The 19901-nt window shown below is 34.5% G+C and overlaps 1 protein-coding gene across 2 annotated transcripts; it reads left to right on the top strand.

The window, feature by feature from the left end:
• Positions 1 to 10392: 10392 nt before the first annotated feature.
• On the top strand, positions 10393 to 18854 carry LOC141840757 (putative CDP-diacylglycerol--inositol 3-phosphatidyltransferase 2). 2 transcript variants are annotated; one of them, XM_074728818.1, is made up of 11 exons: positions 10393 to 10721; positions 14842 to 14975; positions 15540 to 15624; positions 15711 to 15760; positions 16535 to 16574; positions 16689 to 16733; positions 16825 to 16890; positions 18000 to 18114; positions 18201 to 18257; positions 18341 to 18439; positions 18600 to 18854. In XM_074728818.1, exons 2-11 carry the CDS (start codon positions 14915 to 14917, stop codon positions 18651 to 18653), a joined length of 672 nt encoding a protein of 223 aa, XP_074584919.1. In that variant the 5' UTR covers positions 10393 to 10721; positions 14842 to 14914; the 3' UTR covers positions 18654 to 18854. The 2 variants fall into 2 exon arrangements, with proteins under 2 accessions (XP_074584919.1, XP_074584920.1); XM_074728819.1 differs by lacking the exon at positions 10393 to 10721 and adding an exon at positions 11166 to 11386.
• Positions 18855 to 19901: the final 1047 nt, after the last annotated feature.

Genomic DNA, 19901 nt, shown 5'->3' on the forward strand with positions numbered 1-19901 from the left:
TTGTTTTGTTGTCTTGTCTTGGCTTTAGCTCCTTTGTTTGCTGCATTGCTCCTAAAGATCTTCACTTTTTATTTATCTATTATTATAAAAACACAAAAGAAGTGGACAGACAGATCAAAAAAATCCCTCTATGGTTTTCCTTTAATATTTTTTATCAGTTTGAAATTGAACGGAACAAACTTTCCTTTCCTCGGCCTCCTTGCCATTGGCCGCCTTGCCATTGCTCGCACTAAATCTGCTGTGAAACTCATAGTCTTTTCCTTTTATTCTTCTTCTTCTTTTCTAGCTTTCAAGAATCGAGATTTATGCTCAATTTACTCTTTAGTATGGATCACTAAAAGGGCGAATTGCATGAAATTCTAGATACTTTTGTTTGTTTATTAGATAGAGAATTAGAAGAAAGAACAAAGCATTATGGATTCGAATTCTATTCAAAAGAAATTATCAAACATATTGAGTTCGGTTCGAATTCAATAATTTTTAAATATAAATCAAATATTTTTCCAGACTCGTTTGCACTCATACTCCCAACTATCCTCTTTGTTATTGTCGCAAACCTATTGGCATGCTAGTGGCTAGGCTTTCACGAACTTGTGGCGGTCACTTAGCAATCGCTTGGTCGGGAATTCGTCGCCTAAGCTCGCCGACTTTCATTTCTTTCTTTCTTTTTGTTCTTTACATATCTAAATTAAGGTTTTTTTTTCCTTTTTCGACCATAATGAATCCTTATACGATGAAAAAGAGAATAATAATAATAATAATTATTGTTTATACTAGGATATGATTATTTTCCTTTTACTTTCTATTCGAATCAGCAAGTTAAAAACGAGAGTAAAGTAATAATAATTTCACGGTACTAAGACCATCTCCAACCGGTGCCCTTTTACACCAAAATGGTGTAAAAGTGGCACCATTCTCCTCCAACAGATACACTATTTTAGTGCCCAAAATGGTGTTGGTGAACAGTGCGGCACCATTTTGGTGCCATACTGTTCACTTGCACCAAAATGGTGCAAGTGTGTTATTTAATAATTAATTAATATAAAAACATTTTTAAATGTTAAAAATACTATAAACATTAATGCATTAAGTAGAATAAATTAATATATTAAATATTACATGCACCAAAATATTCTTAAATATTATAAATTAATATTATTTAATTTAATTGAATTAATTTTATAAATTTTATATATTATAAATTTATATTAGTGACCTGAATGCATAAATTGTTGATCAAGGTGAAGCGACCTGAATGCATCTCAAGGTGAAGTCGACTGCAGATGTTGATATAGCAGTAGATGACAATACCCGATTTCAAGAGTTTCTGGCTAGATATGAAGTAATCAAAAATAGAAATGCTCACTTTGCCCTTAGAAATGCATTAATTGAGCATTTGTGGGAACAATATGGTAATTCTGATAATTAAAATATATAAGTGTTAGTTGTTTTGTGAAATGTATTTTCAATGAAGTGTTAGTTGTGTTTTGTGAAATGTATTTTAATTTCAATGAAGTGTTAGTTGTTTTGTGAAATGTATTTTCAATGAAATGTTAGTTGTTTTGTGAAAATATTTAAAATATTTTATTTAATTTTTTATGATTGTATATTATCTTTAAATAATAGTATGTATACAAAATTATTTCTACCAAAATTAAGAAGGAAGTACTAATATTTATTTTCTTGTAATTAAAAAATATAATATTATGATCATAATTAAAATTAATTATTATGTACCATAAAAATATTATTTTTATTAATAATTATGATCATAATAACAATATTTAATAAATTAATATATATGTTGAAATTAATATATATTATAAGATGGAAAAATAGAATATTCTAAGGAATATTCTTTTTAGTGTAGGAAATGGTGTCTCTTGGTTGGAGTTAGAAAAAATTTTGGTGTTGAAATGACACCAAATTGGTGTTGCAAGAGCACTAAAATGGTGTTTATGGTTGGAGATGGTCTAAGTAACCATTTGGATTCGAATTTTAATAGCGATAAATATTTTAAAGGTCAATTTTTGAATATATATAAATTATATTTTTGACTTCACTCATCAATGATACTTTCATAAATAAATAAATTTATATTAACAAATTTAATAATCAATCAAATAAATTTAAATTTATAAAATTTTTAAATAATTAAATAAATTTAAATTGAGAGTTTAATAAAGTTTGACTTGTTTTAATCTGATTACTTTATCAAATAAATTTAAATATAAATTTAGTTCGACTTGACTACTCTCCTAAGCGTATAAATAAGAAGAAAGTTGTCTATTTATTATTAAAAATAATAATAATTTCAGCACAAAAAATACTTGTGACATAGCACAAATAATAATTTCTTCTCTGTTTGTGGTTTCATGGTACTATGGTATGCTTCAAGAGACGACTGAGATATACTACGGATCGGACTGTTAAGGTGGCGGATTCCACCTTTTGCAGAAGAGATATGCTATGGATGCAAACTTTTGAAGGGCATGGATACAAGTTGGCTATTGTTTGATCCATTAGCAAATGTAGATGTTGGATCAAATAATTTTATTTTATTTTATAATCTAAGTATACGGTAATTATGATCTGATTAATTTTAGAGGTGATTGGTTCAGACTCTACGAAAGTTTCTTACCGACCATCAAAATAAATCAAAATGCTCAAATGAGTCATGACAGGCAGTCTAGTATCATAAGTTTTTCAAACTTGTATGTATATTCTACCTCCTACCATTGTACCATAGTCTCAAAGATAAATGTTGGATCAAACAATATACTAGGGGTGTCAAAAATAAACTCGACCCATCAATTCGACTCAAAATCGATACGAAAAATATCGAGTTCGAGTTAGAGGTTTTAGGATTAAGGTCAGATTGGATTGAACTCTAAATCTAATTCGAAATTTTTTTTGGATTAGGTTGGATTGGATTCGAGTTGATCTGAATTAAGAATGAGTTAAGAATCAAGAATAAAACTATAGAAAAGTGAAACTGGAAAATTATTTTATGGTGCTCACAAAATTTTTAATATTATATTGATATCATAAATTTTCATTATATAATATTTATTTTGTGAAAGATTTAAAATTTTTAAATAATTATTTCTTAGAGTAATTAATAGTTTAGGTAATTAAAATTTTAAATTTAAATATTTAATGAGGTTTATTATTATTACGTATTTAAATTAAAATATTATTATTATTATGTATCTTGTATTTTTATTTAATTATTTTATTAAAGAATAATATTGTATAGTAATAAACCGATCAGATTATTCAAGTTGGTTCGGATTCTAATTCAGATTTATAAATTTTAAATTGATTTATAATTTTTAAGTTGGGTTCAGATTAAAATTTTTTCATAATATCTTTGTTTCAATCTGATTCAACCTGAACTTATTCAATCTACTCAATTGACACCCCTACAATATACCACATAGAAGTGATTTATTCAAATTCATGTAGAACAAAATTTTCTATATCCATTTTGAATGTTGGATCTTGACAGGTGGATTGATGAATAAGTTTTGATGTTCGAATTCGATAAAACACGTTTATGTCCGTTTTAATAGTAAAAAAAATATCAAAAAAAATAACCTCAACACTAATAATAAGTTTAGTTCGTTAAATAATTTATGAATAAATTTATATAAAATTTATTTTTATTTTTTTATTCAAATATATAAGAATATAATAATTTATATTTTTTAAAATGATTCATAATTTGTTTAAAAAATAATAATATAATTTTCATATATTAATCTAATTTACCACGACAACAATTTAATTTTATTAGTCGAGCCGATAAAAAATTTTCAATGCCACTCGAGCTTAATAAAAGTTTAATAAATAAATTCTAAAAAGACGCTTGGTAAGAGGGTTTAGAAGAGGAGATTGAGAATGAAATCTATTTTATTTACATTTTTAATATCGGAGATAGACAGACCTCTCCTAGGTCGCGCCACGATTTTTCCTTTCCTCTTATCCATCCGCGAGCCTCCCTTCCTCCTGGCCGCTCTCCTTTTCTTCTCCCCCGTTCATCTAAGCTCCCCCATCTTCCTCCTCTTCTTCTTTTCTCTGCCGGCCCCTTCGACGACAAAAATAAAGCGGCCTCCCTCTCCTCCACTGCGATGACAGCTTCCACGCCGTCCCTCGGCGCCCATCTCTGGCCTTCTCCGCCCTCGTTCTCTTCTTCTGCTCGCCTCTAGGTCGCTTCCTCCTCCGTCCGTCGCACCTCCGTCTTTTCAGGTAACTTTTCTGGATCTGATGTTCTTTGTTGGATCGATTGCCCATTTGATCCATTGCATTTTCTTTATGAAACTGTTCCGATTTGGGCTTCTCAGTTTTTTCCTCTTGGTGTGAAGATGATTTATCTGATTGTTTGGTAGACAATTTTTTGTGGACGCTGTCGTTTTCGTTTTTTTTTTTTTTTGGATTGTAGCTATTGATCAGTGATGTGAGGTATGCTTCATCTTTGTCCTTGTGACTTGTAATTTGTTTAGCTTATATTTTTCAATTATTTACAATCAATTTGCATCAGCATTCTTAATTTCTTATTGCCTAACCATTTTCCAGTATCTTTTACAGTTCATAACATTTGTGCCATGTCAGTCTCACGGCACACAAGCATTGCTAGTGATCATTGTTTTTTCTTTCTTTGTTAGGATTATAATGCTCACATTTGGTTCATTTTCTCATTTATTTGTAAAGATACTGTGAAAGTTGAGATATTGTTCAGTTTGGATTCATCTGAAATTGAAGATTTTGTACTTAGTTGTTTAGAATAGTATACTTGTGTTGTTGTGTTTGATGACTACAGTTTTGCTTCTCTAACTTTTGGTATTGTGGTAGTTATTTTGATTAGGTAAGACTGAATTTGATGAATACATTGTTGCTTATTTTGATTTTGTCCATGAATTTGATTCATAGTGATAGAGGTTAGTCGTCGATTATTATGAGTTGTTACATCTGTTCATAATCGATTACACTTGATCGATTACACTTGTTAATAATCGATCAAGCAATCGATTATTATGAGTTCTCACATTTGTTCATAATCGATTACACTTGTTCTTAATCGATGAAAGTCATTATTTTCTTTTTTTAAAACAAAAATAAAAATAAAAATATATATATATATATAATTTAATTATATATAATTATAATTTAATTATAAAAATTAATAATTGTAATTAAAAATGCAAATTGTAATATATATTATACAATTATCCTTTTGTCTTTTACATATAAGAGTAAAATGGAAATTTATGGAAATTTTGACTGATTCTCATTCCATAATTTAAGCCAAACCAAACAACATTAATGGGAATAATACCCATTCCAGTATCTATACCAAACACCAAAAATTCAGTAATCATTCCCATTGCCATTAACCCCTCAATCATTACCATTCCCATTCCCATTATCGAATGTATACCAAGCGCCCCCTTACAAACTCATAACCAAATATATAAGTTAGAACGGAGTTAAATTTAACTCAACTTGTGGCTCATCGATATCAAAGGTGCAAATGAATCAAATATGTTCGGGAGTTTTTTGAACCGATTTAATAAATATTTGATCATATTTGAAATTATCAAATTTAAATTGAACTTAAACATGTTTGATAATTTTTTTGAGTTAAATTTGAATCTATAATATTTTGTTCGATTGCTCATGAATCAAACTCTAATTATTTTTATATAATTTTATTTTAAATATACTTAAATTAAAATTTAAATAATTCAAACTGATTTAAATTTAAAAACTTTTTGAATTATAATTGGATTATACTTGAAGTTTGATTTAAATTTTTTTTTGAATTATAATTCGATAATACTTGAAGTTTGAATGGAGTTCAAGTTAAAATTATTTATATTTTTAAATTTTAAATCGAATTTAAAAGTCATATATATATTTTAAATTAAAATTTAAATATTAAAATTTTTATATTATTCGATTTCTTCTGCAAAAGGTGGATCCGCCACCTTAGCGGTCCCACACGGTCGGCCCCACGACCATCTGTGAGGAGGTAAATCGAGAAAGTGCAGTTGGTTACGACGCAAGAGGGTATTGTCTGACTTTGTCAGGATTCGAACTCTTGTCCTCTTCTGCAAGTCTACTGCGTCGTAACCAACTCACCTATGCCCCGGGGCTATATTTTGTAGGGTCAGTTTTATAAAAGGAATTTAAATATTTTGAGCCAAATGAAAAACAATCCATCATTAAAGGATGGGAGAATCCGATTCTCTTATATATGAAGGGCCATTTCGCTCACCCAAAGCCCAGCCATGGAATTCTAGTCTGGTCCGTACTCCGATTTCTGGCCCGCACCCAGATCGCCCCCCGACGATTGGACAGGAAGAGTCAGCCCCGCGACGCAACGCGCTGGTAGATCCGAAGCGGGCCTCAAGAATGGCGGCGTATGACGCGGTGGCGTGTGGATGACGATCTGGAGATGTGGATGATCGAATCTATGCCTCGTCGTCTCGTCGCTACGCGAGCAATCAAGAAGGGGAAAGGATCAGGCAGTCCTCTGTTTGTGAACAAAAGCCCTTGATCTCTGCTGCGGTGCCCCATCGTCTCGCCTTCGTTGTCCTTTCATCGCGACCCGTCGCCGGAGTCCCAGGTTGCCTCAATTTCTTTTGCTGTCTTTTGACGCAGCGTCCTTTTCGTTGTTTCTTGATCTTGGAATTGTCCAAAAGAGTGGATTTTTAGGGCACTCAATGCATTTATTTCTACCTCTGACTGGAAGTGTGATTGTTTCTTGTTAAACCTTCTCTACTGCCTTCACGGCGACTGCCGCTGGTTTACCTCTTCATTGAGATTTGTTAAAATGAGAGAAAATTTAGGGCAGTAGATAAACATTTATTTGCAGTTATTGTCGTAGAGGAGCATTTGCCCTAATTGGAAGTGGGATCGCGTCTGATTGAGTTTGAAAGGTTTTGGCGACTGATTCTCCTTTCTGCCAAATAATCAATTCAAGATAGTATTTTTCAGGTTCCTCTTTTTCATATACTTTATTATACTTTGACTTCCTCTCTTGAAATTAATGATATTACTCTTCTCTATTACACTTGGCCAATTCTTACGTCCATTTTAAAGCTTTTTATCGGTTGAAAAACAATAACGCCAACAATTAACATACTTTTGGGATGTTTGGCCGCTCATCGTACTAAATAGAGTGACTAGGTAGATGCTCATTTTGGATCTCCATCTACACGTAGCACCTATAATAATCAGCAACTGAGTTGACCATTGACATAAGCACTTGAATCACCTCAGGGCCCAGAAAAATATCCGGTCATTTATCTCTTCCACATCCCGTGACTTCATCTCCATCGCGTCTCCACTAGCGATCTCCCTCTATCCCATCGGAGGTTAGGGGCATAACCTTACTTCTACATCCTTCCTCATCCTTACCCGATCCTTCCTCTTCCCAATCTTGCGACATCATCTTCATAACTCTCGACCATCGGAAAGGTAAAGGGGATTCCCTTTCTATTCTCTTCATCTCTGATCAGCAGCCACAACATCCTTCATCTCCGATCAGTAGCCAAGACATCCATCCCTCCAAGCAGTTCATCATAGCTCCACAACATCAGATCCGGAGAAGCTTCCATCCGCAGGCCATCTTCCCCATCTGATCAGATCCGAACAGTGCCTCATCCGCAAGCTTGGTTTCTTCCTTTGATGAATTAACTAGATCATTTGATTGTTCGAATGAGTTGTTGATGTGTTGATTGTTTCATTTGGGTGTTGAATGATTGTAGTAGATTTTAGCTCCCCATCGTTTAGAATTCATGCACTTTGGTTTGAATTATTTGATGCTCGTCATGTCATGTGTTCGATTAAATTCCCCAAACATTTTCATTAGTTGAATTCGTGTTGGGTTCTCTACTTGTATGGTTGTCTTTGTTGATGGATGAATTGTAATGGCATTAGCTTTTCCATGTTTAGTTTGTATGTACTCGATTCGATTCGATTCGATTCGTGCTCTTTAGGTATTCGATAAAATGTTTCTTCCAATAGTTAGACTTTAGTTTTACAATGACTTTAGTTGGTTGTTTGGAATGCTTTGTTAGCTTGAATCTATTATGTTTGTGCTCTTCATTTGAATACAATTAAGTTAGATTAGTTTATGTTTCATTACATGCTCTAGGTTTTGTTAAATGTTTCGTTTTACTTGATATGTTGCTTTTAATTCTCATGCAATTGTAGTTCAAATTAGATTAGGTTTCATTACTTGTATTGTCTTTTAATTGTTAACCTTAGAATTGAATCAAATCTAAAATCCATGTCCGAATAATTCAATCCTAGAATTTATCATGCAATGACTATATTTGTTTAGGGGATAACCAAGTTACTTTATGCTGCATTAGTGTAGTTAGGGAGTTCAGTATTATTTGAATTAGTAATCGTAGTACAACACATGATTATCAGTGCTCAATGAACATCTTTCTCTAGAGGAATCCTCGAAGAAGAGATGCATCGTCATTTTCGACAACCACAACTAGAAGAATACATGGGTCAATAGATTCTCTACCCTTTGGTTAAGCTTTTTTGATTGTTATGATGCTACCATTGTTTGATGGATGCACTTGTAATGTTGAAAGAAAAATTGATCACTTCTTAACAAGGCCACATATAACTAATTTCTCTTTGCTTAATCCTGTCAGCTTATTTTTGTTTATCTTCAACCGTGGTATTTTAGAGTATCGTTATCATTTTAAATAGAAGAAAATATTTTTTTTGTCTTGGAACTCTGGTTGCTTGGAGAGTATTGTTTCGTATAAAAAATTTTATCTTAGAACTCTTATTGATTGAAAATCATAATTTATCAAACTTTAAAAATTAAATATGCTACTGTATCAAGGCCCAAAAATTATAATTTCGCCCAGGGCCCTTGTACAACCAGGACCGGCTCTGATCATTGGTAAAGTATTATATAGTTTTGTTGTATTTTCTGAAAAAAATGAATATATATAGTTTTTCTGGAAAAAAAACTTTTTTGTTTATTTGAGCAAGTAGTTGTTTGCATGACTCTTGGTTTCCTATTATCACAATGTCTTGAGTTTTCTCGGATTCTGACTGGAGTCAACTCAGAATGGCACTTGAGTCGACCCAGGCAACAAATAACGACAAGAAGGAAGATTTTCTGCCAAATCAGCCTGGAGTCGACCCAGATTGGCTTGTGAGTCGACCCAGAGTCAAAGTCTGATCGTCGCTGCCGCCAACGAGACTAGAGTCGACCCAGAATGCGGTCTGAGTCGACTCAGAGGAGATAAGCGAAGAGGAGATAAAGTTCTATCTGCCACATCTGCTGGAGTCGACCCAGATGGGCTTCTGAGTCGACTCAGGCGGCCTATAAAAGAAGCCTTCGAGCAGCAGCCAGGAACATCAATTCTAACTTCCGCCTTCCGACCAGAACTGCTACCAAACGTGAACGAGACCAGGCACGTGCTACCGGGGAAGATCCAGGAGGAGTACGTGGTGCTCGGACTTCCAGATCGGTGGCCAATTGTTTGGTTTTCTTTATTACTTGTCCTTTCTTTTATTATCTATTTGTATTGTTTATACGGACTGTAAGACGGGTTTCTCCGCCTCCGAACGTCGTTCGGGAAGGAGACCATTAGTGGACGGACGCCTTCCGTACATAGGCCTTGGACGTACTAACCCTGGGGGTTAGGAACCAAGTAAATCCGCGAGTCCTCTTATTGTGTTTCTAACATTCCGCTGCGAGCTTTATAGTTATCGAACGAAATCGAAAAAGCAATACGCGCTATTCACTCCCCCCCTCTAGCGCGTATTCCGATCCTACAGAATGGAGTTAAATTTAACTCGGCTTGTGGCTCGTCGGTATTAGGGGTGCAAACAAATTGAATATGTTTGAAAAATAATTGATCATATTTAAAATTATCAAAATTTAAGTGGAACTTGAACATGTTCAATAATTTTTTCAAATCAAATTCGAACTTATAATAATTTGTTTCATTATTCATGAGTAATTCATGAACTGAATTCTATTTTTATACAATTTTAATTTAAATATATTCAAATGATATGAATAATTCAAACCGCTTTGAATTTAAGTCCTTTTCAATTATAATTTGATCCAAATTGAAATTGAAATTTTATTTCGAATTGAGTTCGATTAATATTTTTTAAATTAAAATTTAAATATTAATATTTTTATATTATTCGATTTCTATTAATTCTTCAGTACTTGTATTTGGTTTGATTTGATTCGTAACTTTGTAGGGTCAGTTTTATAAAAGGAATTTAAATATTTGGAGCCAAATGAAAAACAATCCATCATTAAAGGATGGGAGAATCCGATTCTCTTATATATGAAGGGCTATTTCGCTCACCCAAAGCCCAGCCATGGAATTCTAGTCTGGTCCGTACTCCGATTTCTCGCCCGCACCCAGATCGCCCCCGGACGATTGGACAAGAAGAGTCGGCCCCGCGACGCAACGCGCTGGTAGATCGGAGGCGGGCCTCAAGAATGGCGGCGTATGACGCGGTGGCGTGTGGATGACGATCTGGAGATGTGGATGATCGAATCTATGCCTCGTCGCCTCGTCGCTACGCGAGCAAGAAGGGGGAAAGGATCAGGCAGTCCCCTTTTTGTGAACAAAAGCCCTTGATCTCTGCTGCGCTGCCCCATCGTCTCGCCTTCGTCGTCCCTCCATCGCGACCCGTCGCCGGAGTCCCAGGTTGCCTCAATTTCTTTTGCTGTCTTTTGACGCAGCGTCCTTTTCGTTGTTTCTTGATCTTGGAATTGTCCAAAAGAGTGGATTTTTAGGGCACTCAATGCATTTATTTCTACCTCTGACTGGAAGTGTGATTGTTTCTTGTTAAACCTTCTCTACTGCCTTCACGGCGACTGCCGCTGGTTTACCTCTTCATTGAGATTTGTTAAAATGAGAGAAAATTTAGGGCAGTAGATAAACATTTATTTGTAGTTATTGTCGTAGAGGAGCATTTGCCCTAATTGGAAGTATTTTAATTGGGGCCATCTAATTAAGATATTTAGGGTTAATGGATAGGTTAATGGATAGCAGAATTATTAAAACCCGATCCGGAAAGTTCCGATCCGGCATGCAGCTGTTCCCACCGCGTTTCCCGAATCCCGATCTCGCCTCTTCAATACCCCGATGGCCCGATCTCGCCTCTTCATCTCCCCTCTTCCCCGTGGTCTTCGCCGTCGCGTCGGCGCTGTGCGTCTCCGGCCCCGCGCTTCAAGAAAGGATTCGCCGCCGCCAGATCTCTCTCTTCCTCCTCCTCTTCCCTTCCCGGATGCGCCCCTTGCGTCTGCGAGACTGCGATTGCCCTTCTCCGGTCTTTCTCCGGCCCCGCGCTCTCCTGGCGCTTCAAGAAAGTAATTCCTGTTAATGCTTTGATGGAAATAGTTGTTTGAAGCGCATTAATTATCAGATAAATGAATCATATATGATACATGACTACATAATATCTTGATTAGCCATGAGACAAAGGATCTACTAATTTTTAAATACATTTCATGCATGTCTTGCAGTGAAATTTATCTTGGTTATATGCTGTTTATGTTTAATATAGCATCTAAATAAAATAGATTTGGTTAAAAGCAGTTAATTTGACGAATGAGAATGACTGCATCAGATAGGTTATGGGGAAGTGAAAGCAATGGCCTTATATATCTACTTTGTTTTATTTTTCTTTTTGACTCCTTATGAAGTTGAATAGCGGTTGTGGGATTAGAATTATTTTTTAAGGATGCCATGCAACTTTTGTCTACAATGCATATAGCATGAGCACTTGAAATACTTTTTGATAGCTAAAATTATGTAGTTGATACAGTATGGCTAGTCATTCACCATTTGTTGTATTGAATTTGAACTCTTTATCTGTTAGTACCATATAGTGATTTTGAAATACTTGACATTTTTTAGTTAGGACTCATAGTTTAAGATTTATATAGAATGAGACCACTAAATTATAATCACATATGATATTTTGTGTGTACCAAGCAGATTTATTACTAGCACTTTCCTAAACACATTCCTGTACTGACATTCTTTGAACTTTAATCTTCATCCCAATGAACGGTTATAGCTTTAGGAATATGTAATCTTGAAAATCAATCTAGAGAAGAAAAAAAAGAGCCTCTAGATAAGGAATAAGTGTTGAACAATTGTTTGTGAATGGTAAAACAATAATTATGTCTGAACATGTGTGCTCACATGTCACATGCACATTTTGCAGTGGATTGTTTGCAACCTCTTTCATGACCATTTTAAAACTTCAAACATAATGCATTTGATGGGGAATCAATGAAAATTGAACTAGTGAGAATCAAACATAGTAAAATGCCCCATCCCCCTGTAGAAAAGCAGTACTAAGGTTAAGTATCACATTCAATGCAAAGATAGAATGGCTATCAATTAATTTATCCGTCTCCTTAATGGAAGAAAAGGAAATGTGAACAAAGCAATTCCATCCTGTTAATAAAAGTAATTCCTGTTAATAAAGTAGATAAGGCTTCGCCTCCTTTTGAAAAAGTAATTCCTGTTCATATATGATTTTAGATTATTAATAACTGTTTAATAACTGATTTTAGTACTGTTTAATCTGCACTGTTTAATCTGTTTTAGATGATTAATCTGTGATTAATCTGATTAATATGTTTAATTGTTTTTTCTTAATTTACCTGTACTTTTTTTTGCATAATTTATATATACAAATAGGAAATGCAAAATTTTAAAGGTTATGGATTTTAATTATTGTTTTATTTTTTTAATATAGGTTATGGAAAAATATTTAAAACGAAGTGTGGAATCTTCTAGTAATGAAGAAAATAGTAAGAAAAAACATCATTGCATTGAATTCAACCCAGATGATGTTATTAGTGATCCAGGACTACGTAAACCAATTAATGAATTTGATATTTCTATTAGAGATCAAATTCGAAGAGAATATTTGATTAGAGGCCCTTGTCAACCATTTGGTCATAGTTATCCTCGAAAACAATTTGGTAAAGAGCATAGGAGTTTTCAAGATGCTTGGTTTAAAAAGTTTTCATGGTTAGATTATAGCATTTCAAAAGATGCTGCTTTTTGTTTTTGCTGCTATCTTTTTGCAAATTCTCAAAGAGGATGTCGAGGTAGAGATGAGGCATTTACCAATTCAGGAATAACTAATTGGAAAAAAGCTATTGAAACATTTAATACGCATGTTGGTGGTGTAAGTAGTGTTCATAATGATGCAAGAACACAACTTGAGGCTTTTCAAAATCAGCGACAAAGTGTGTCACATTTGTTACAAGCACAGGGGCGCGCAATCGAGGTTGTGTATCGCACTCGATTAACGGCAGTTTTAGATGTTACACGTTTTCTTTTAAACTAAGATGTATGCATTTCGGTACTGATATGCATTTCGGTTAATGAGTTAATGTCACTCAAGTTTACGATACTGATATGAACTAAGATGTATGCATTTCGGTTTATGTTTTAAGGCATTGAATGAATCATTAATAAGCTAACATTTCATTTGCATTTTAGTTTGTGGTTTGGCTCTTTGAATGAACCACTTTGTTTCTTCTTTAACATTAACTGAATGTAAAAGTTTCTGAATCAAATCTGAATATCTGGAGTTGAGAGACTGTTCAAGGTTGTTCAAATTTTTCGAGCATCCGCAAGGATCGGAAGCTCGAAAAATTCTGCAGCCGGCCTGGTTGAAAAAATTGAGCCCCGGTTGAAAAATTAGTCTGGATCCGCCACTGGTGACTGATTCTCCTGTCTGCCAAATAATCAATTCAAGATAGTATTTCTCAGGTTCCTCTTTTTCATATACTTTATTATACTTTGACTTCCTCTCTTGAAATTAATGAAATTAATGATATTACTAACGCCAACTTAACATACTATTACACTTGGCCAATTCATCTACACGACAGGACTCCAATCCATTGACATAAGCACTTGAAATCACCTCTATATCTCTGAAATTACCTCGTTTTATCTACTTTTACCTTACTGCTGGGAAGCCATTTCAAACTTCACCTAAGCTCTCCTTATTTACTTTTGCTTTTTGATGCATTAAATTATTCTCTTCCAATCTAAAAGCAGATGAAAACAAATTTTTTTTTTTGAAAAAGTGTGAACTTTGTTGAGTATGTAAACTTAGTTCTGCTGTAACTTCACAGATGTTGCAGGTGGATATGTAGTATCCTTGCACAAAAAAGTCAATGCTACTTATTTTGTTGACATTAAAGATTATCTATTCCATAACAATATGCACACTTTTGCAGAAATAGCAACAATAAGATTGCATGGTATAGCCAAGTCTATGCTATGTGTCACATTCTGTTGTTCCTCTGTTGAAATATACTATATTCAGCCACCAATCACTACTCTACATTGATCATCTAATCTTATCTAAGGGAAATAGAAATTCATAAAATTTAGTATCTCTTTACCTACTATTGTTTTAATAATAAAAAAGGTTGTCTTCGCCATACTTTATTTTATCTTTAGCTAGACTGCACCAATAATTTCCACACTATCATAGTAACCCTTTCTAAAATGTCACGTTTGATAGTAACATCAATTGTATCCATTCTTTTCTATACATATTATGTTAGAGCAAATTCTCTTGTCTTAGTCATTTTGTTTCATGATAGAATCCTTGCTTGCTTGTACTTGTGTGCACTTTATTAAAGTTTCCTCAAGGTCATACATATCTGCATACAAAGTTATATACATGTCTCCTTGTCTATATGAATTGATTATTTGGACGTGACTTTCAGTTTCAAGTCATGGAGCCTATAATTCACCTATTGACTAGCTATACTTACAGGAAGGAATAGGTAGTGCTGCATCTGCAGCATCTCTTGGCTTCATTGGAGTTTATTTGGATTTAGAAAGCTGCAATGGCAGGGCCATCGAATCAAGAAGCCATATCAGTATATCTTTACGTTCCTAACATCATAGGTAAACTTCTTTTTTTGTTGTTTGTTTTACCCACTACATTTTAGTATTTATGGTATACCAGGATTTACCTAGTGCAGTAAAATGCTGGTACTTGTATATACTATTTGACCAGACATGGGCTCAACACAACTTCTCGTTGGTTGACCTGTTGTATCTTTCCTAACTGATCAATCATAGTTCTGTTTTTTCTAAAAACTTTTATTATGTTTATATGTCATTATTAACAAAGGGGAAAAGGAAAATCCCAGGTTGAACCATCTTGAATTCAATGGGCTCTTAAGTTTAAAAGGAATTTCTAGTATAAATTTGGAAGAATTAAGACTTCATATTCATAATTCCCTTCCAAAAGTCTCAAGTTAGTAAGAGTAGCATGTAAATATCTAATGCATGGGTTTAATTAATGCTCAAGAGTCAAAATTAGTGCCGTCTAAACTTTTGAAAATTCTTTCATTATGGTAATTAAGTTATTTGTTGTATCTTTATTTTATTATTTTAATAAGGTTTTTACAAAATTCAAACTGCAAACACTTGCCATATAAATTGTGTTTTTTGTTCATTCTGCAGGATATATAAGGGTCATCTTGAATTGTGTGGCATTTTTGGTTTGCTATTCGCATAAATCTATCTTTGCCATTCTTTATGTTACAAGGTAAGTACTATGATCGTATTTTCAATTTTCCTTTTTCTTGGCTAGATTAGAATTTTCACTTTGGCACTAAATTGACTGCATTACAGCTTTGTCTGTGATGCATTGGATGGTTGGTTTGCACGAAGGTTAAATCAAGGTAATGGGGGTTCTTTATATTTTAATCACGCAAAGGTATTTCCTCTGGTAATTTCCTTCATGGCGACAATCAACCAAATTTTCTCAACCGTTCAACAAGGTCATATTTAAGTCCTTTGATACAGTGTTTCTGAGATGTAAGATTATATACCTCTCTGTTATACTGCCCCTGCTCTTGCAGAACTAAGGCCCATAATTATGAAAAACTGGATGACATCTAGATTAAACATCAACAAAACTTGTTTAGAATAAATTAGACATGGTGAATTTCGTTTCAGCAGGACAATATTTGATGGTGAATGGGGCCAATAAGTCACACAAAATGCCGGTCAACCATGAGGGTTTCCTTAGGCCTAGATAGCCAGCATTTATATTGTTTAAACTTAGGAACATGAATTTTAATTTTATTTTCGTAATTATTAATGATATAATCTTACATAGAGCTCAACGAATAGATAAGCTTCATGTAGCCAATCCCAACTAGTTGGGACAAACATGACTTGGTGATGATATCTTATGGTTGCATCGAACTTGGCTTTAATTTGGTGTTATTTCTTCATTATGAATTTCTACTGATGGAGCAAGGACTGGGAATATTTCATAAGAACTAATAAATGATTGTTGAGATGGAAGCTGGGATATACTTGTATTCGTTATTTTTCATTAAAAAACATTCTGCTAACAAGTGTCTGCTAAATACTAACACTTGAGTGATAGAAGAAGATGATTTTACATGGTTGTCGCCTTGTTTAATTTGCTCTGATTCATGAACCAGTGTCGACTTTTGGAGCTGTTTTGGACATGGTAACAGACAGGTGCTTCTTTTTGGAACTTGGATTCTAGATGCTACTTCACTTGAGATGAATCATTTGTCTTCATGTTTTATTCATGGTGAGCTAATATACGTTTCGTTTCTTCACATTCTTCAGGGTTAGCACTGCATGTCTACTGTCTGTTCTCTCACAACTATACAGGTACTTGCTTTTTTCATTTCAAAAGTATACTTTGGTTCCTTCGCTTGCCCAGATAACTGATTTCTTTTTCTCTTCTCTTTGAATTCTTCAGACCAGGCTTAATCTTCTTGGCATTGCTTGGATTGGACATTGCAAGCCACTGGCTGCAAATGTACAGGTATTTTTATTAATCTATTTTGGATCGGACACTACTTTCGTTCATTTGAATTCAACTCTTTTGTTTTCATAGTTGGCACTGCGCTTCCATGTTTAACGAACTGAAATGTATACTTGATGTGTCATACACGAAATGGATCTGTTAAAGTAGTGCTCTTTTAGAACCGGACAGGAGGTTCAAGCCTACAAGTTAGCAATAGTTTGTGGCATGCTGCGATTTGAATTGGAACCATTTCTTCTCAAAACTAATGTTGTTGATACGAACAATGCATCCCTAGTCCAGCTAGACTCATTAATGTACTATTATAATCGGAAACATCACTGGTTAAAGTAGTTCTTCTAATAACTTTTCTGAATGCCTTTAGTTCATCCTTTTTCTAATGTCGTAACTTTTGTTCCCATGAAAAAAAAGGCAAAAATAAAAAAGGTGCCTTTTATTATCTGAATCGTCAAAAGGGCTCCTCTTTTTAAAAAAAAAAGTTCAAAAGGGCATCCCATCATAATTTTCATACTGAAAATACCCTTGTAGCAACGTTGTTGTAGCATCTGAAAGTTACTATAGATTTGTTTTAGCACATTATAACAGCTCCTCCTAATTGCTACAACAGCAGTGTAATAAGGGTATTTTCGGGACAAAAAATATGATAGGCACCCTTTTGACGATTCAGATAACAAGGAGCGCCCTTTTGATTTTTGTCCCCAAAAAAATTCAACATAGGATGGCCTAAGCTAGCACTAATTTCTGCCGATATATTAACAAATGAACAGTTGGTATGAATTTGTACACATTCGCATCAGACAAGTGGGAGTCAATCAGTTGTTATAAGAGGAACTGTAGTCTTGCAGAGGCTTTGTTAGTTTCGTAATGCCACATAATTTCACAACGAGATCGCTAGATTCAAGTTAACAATTTGACCATGTAGTACCTACAAGTTAACAATTTACGTATATTTTGGTACATGTTGCTTGTTTGCATATCAATTATCCTATTGCTTCCATGTTCGTATCATGTGGTTAGAAGAAACTTGGCTTGTATAGTTGTCTACTATTTTGTCGGTATCGGGTCACAATTTACCATGAATCTGACACTTCTTTGCTACACTACTACAGTTCATTCTTATCCGGGAAAACTAGCCACAAAGATGTGAAAGACTCGAGCAGTTGGCTTTTTAAGTTGTACTATGGCAATCGCTTGTTCATGGGCTTCTGCTGTGTGGGATCTGAGGTAATCAGGATTAACTAACAGCTTTTCGTGCCAAGTGCCTCTTCAAAATGTTTATATTTAAGCAAAACCATACTACGATGCCGCAGGTTCTCTACGTTATCCTCTATTTTCTTGGCGGTGAGAAATCTGAAAGCTTGATCAGTGTAAGCTCGCACTTTCATCCCATTTCGTTGATTTTGAATTCGTAAACGTGTTCTGCAGCTTACTTGATTTTGGTATGTGACAGGTATATTTGAATGGTTTGCGAGCGAATACGCTTCTCTCTTTGCTGTTGCCTTTAGTTTCGATCGGATGGGCCATTAAGCAAGTTGTGAATGTCATCCAGGTAACTTTCCTGCTAGTTTTAGTTTCCTTTTGTCATTTCTGTTTCTCGGTTTTACGAAAGATGAGACCGATTAACTACTTAGAACACGGCGATACCGATTTTTTCTTCTTTTGAGAATCTATTCGACGATGAATCTTACAACCCATCTTGATGATTTCAGATGAAGTCGGCTGCTGATTCTTGTGTGAATCACGATACGAAGAGGAGTGTTTGATCGTGCGAGACGAGACTTGTCCATCGTCGAATGCACTAGTGTGTTTCGACCACCAAGTGAAACCTAACCATTTTGTTTAAAATTTGAGTTCAGCAACTTACCATTCCCTGGGACTTTAAAATGAGGTGAAACTGTTTTTAGGTTTTTTCATCTTAAAGTCGCTCCTCCAAGTCAATTCCATCGAAATGCACTTTGTTATCATCATACTCGGTTCTGTTAAGCGCATTGCATTTGCGGTTCGGTTGCACTTTCGTTGTTTTAGAAGTTCCTTAGGAGCTGGCTGGCACCTTCTTTGAATCATTTGTCCTAACAAGCACTCCCAATTCATCGATGGTTTAAAGAAAGAAAGAAAGATTGAATCGAAATGAGAAGCTTGTTGGTGCAGCAGAAGCAGTGATTCGTAGATCAGCAGGGATTGGTGAATAACGATCTACAAAAATAATTTTGATTTCTCTTATTAATGTTTTAATAAGGATATATACTAATTAAAGAAAAATAAGTATAATATAAAAGAATATGAGATGAAGTTATTTGGTTACAATCTTCCAGTTACTAGTCCAAACATTATAAAAGTTTCACTCAATCTCTTCGTCGAAAATGATTGAAGGCGGAGAAATTTTATACGTTGAGCATAAAATATTAAAATAGACTTGAATAAAAATGTAAATCGAGTGTGTTATATTTCTTCTTCGAGCTTTAGTTTATTTATAACTTTTATCATCTGATTGTTGTATTAACGTGATACTTTCGAGCGCCTGGAAGCCTTTTGGACGCCTAGATCGGTCGAACTCAATATGCACTGGCAACGATCGGCTAATGACTCTGGATGATTCCTTACAATCCGAGCACCTGAAATTGATCCGGACATCTAGATGCTACTGACGTGGACTCCATCCTGATCTATCTTAGCAACGACTCTTGTTGATCTGGAATTGATATCCGAACACTTGAAATGGATCCGAGCACCTGCAGTCAACGTTGAATGAATCCAATCGCTCAAAATGGATCTAGATGCCTGAAGCGCCCGGAATGGATCCGGACATCTGAAATGGTCATTTTTCTTGGATTGATCATTTTCCTCCATTCTGTCTTGATTGTCTTGCATTATCTTCCTTCTAACTTTTCATCTATCGGATACACCGAGCCTTTTCGACTCACTCCCATACATCATTCTCGCTCCGCTAGAATATTCTTTCACACCCAACCCTTCCGACTCACTCCGATGTGTCCTTTGAATCATTTCCTAAC

Source organism: Curcuma longa, chromosome 11 (assembly GCF_044706935.1).
Source record: "Curcuma longa cultivar G26 ecotype Majalengka, Jawa Barat chromosome 11, ITB_CL_G26_1.1, whole genome shotgun sequence".
Taxonomy (NCBI): Eukaryota; Viridiplantae; Streptophyta; class Magnoliopsida; order Zingiberales; family Zingiberaceae; genus Curcuma; species Curcuma longa.

Bases quoted from the DNA above. Each gene is read 5' to 3' on its own strand.
- LOC141840757 (XM_074728818.1), top strand. From the start codon at position 14,915: ATGGCAGGGCCATCGAATCAAGAAGCCATATCAGTATATCTTTACGTT. The intron at 16,734-16,824 runs GTACTTGCTTTT...TGAATTCTTCAG, and splicing joins GTTCTCTCACAACTATACAG to ACCAGGCTTAATCTTCTTGG. The intron at 16,891-17,999 runs GTATTTTTATTA...ACACTACTACAG, and splicing joins CACTGGCTGCAAATGTACAG to TTCATTCTTATCCGGGAAAA.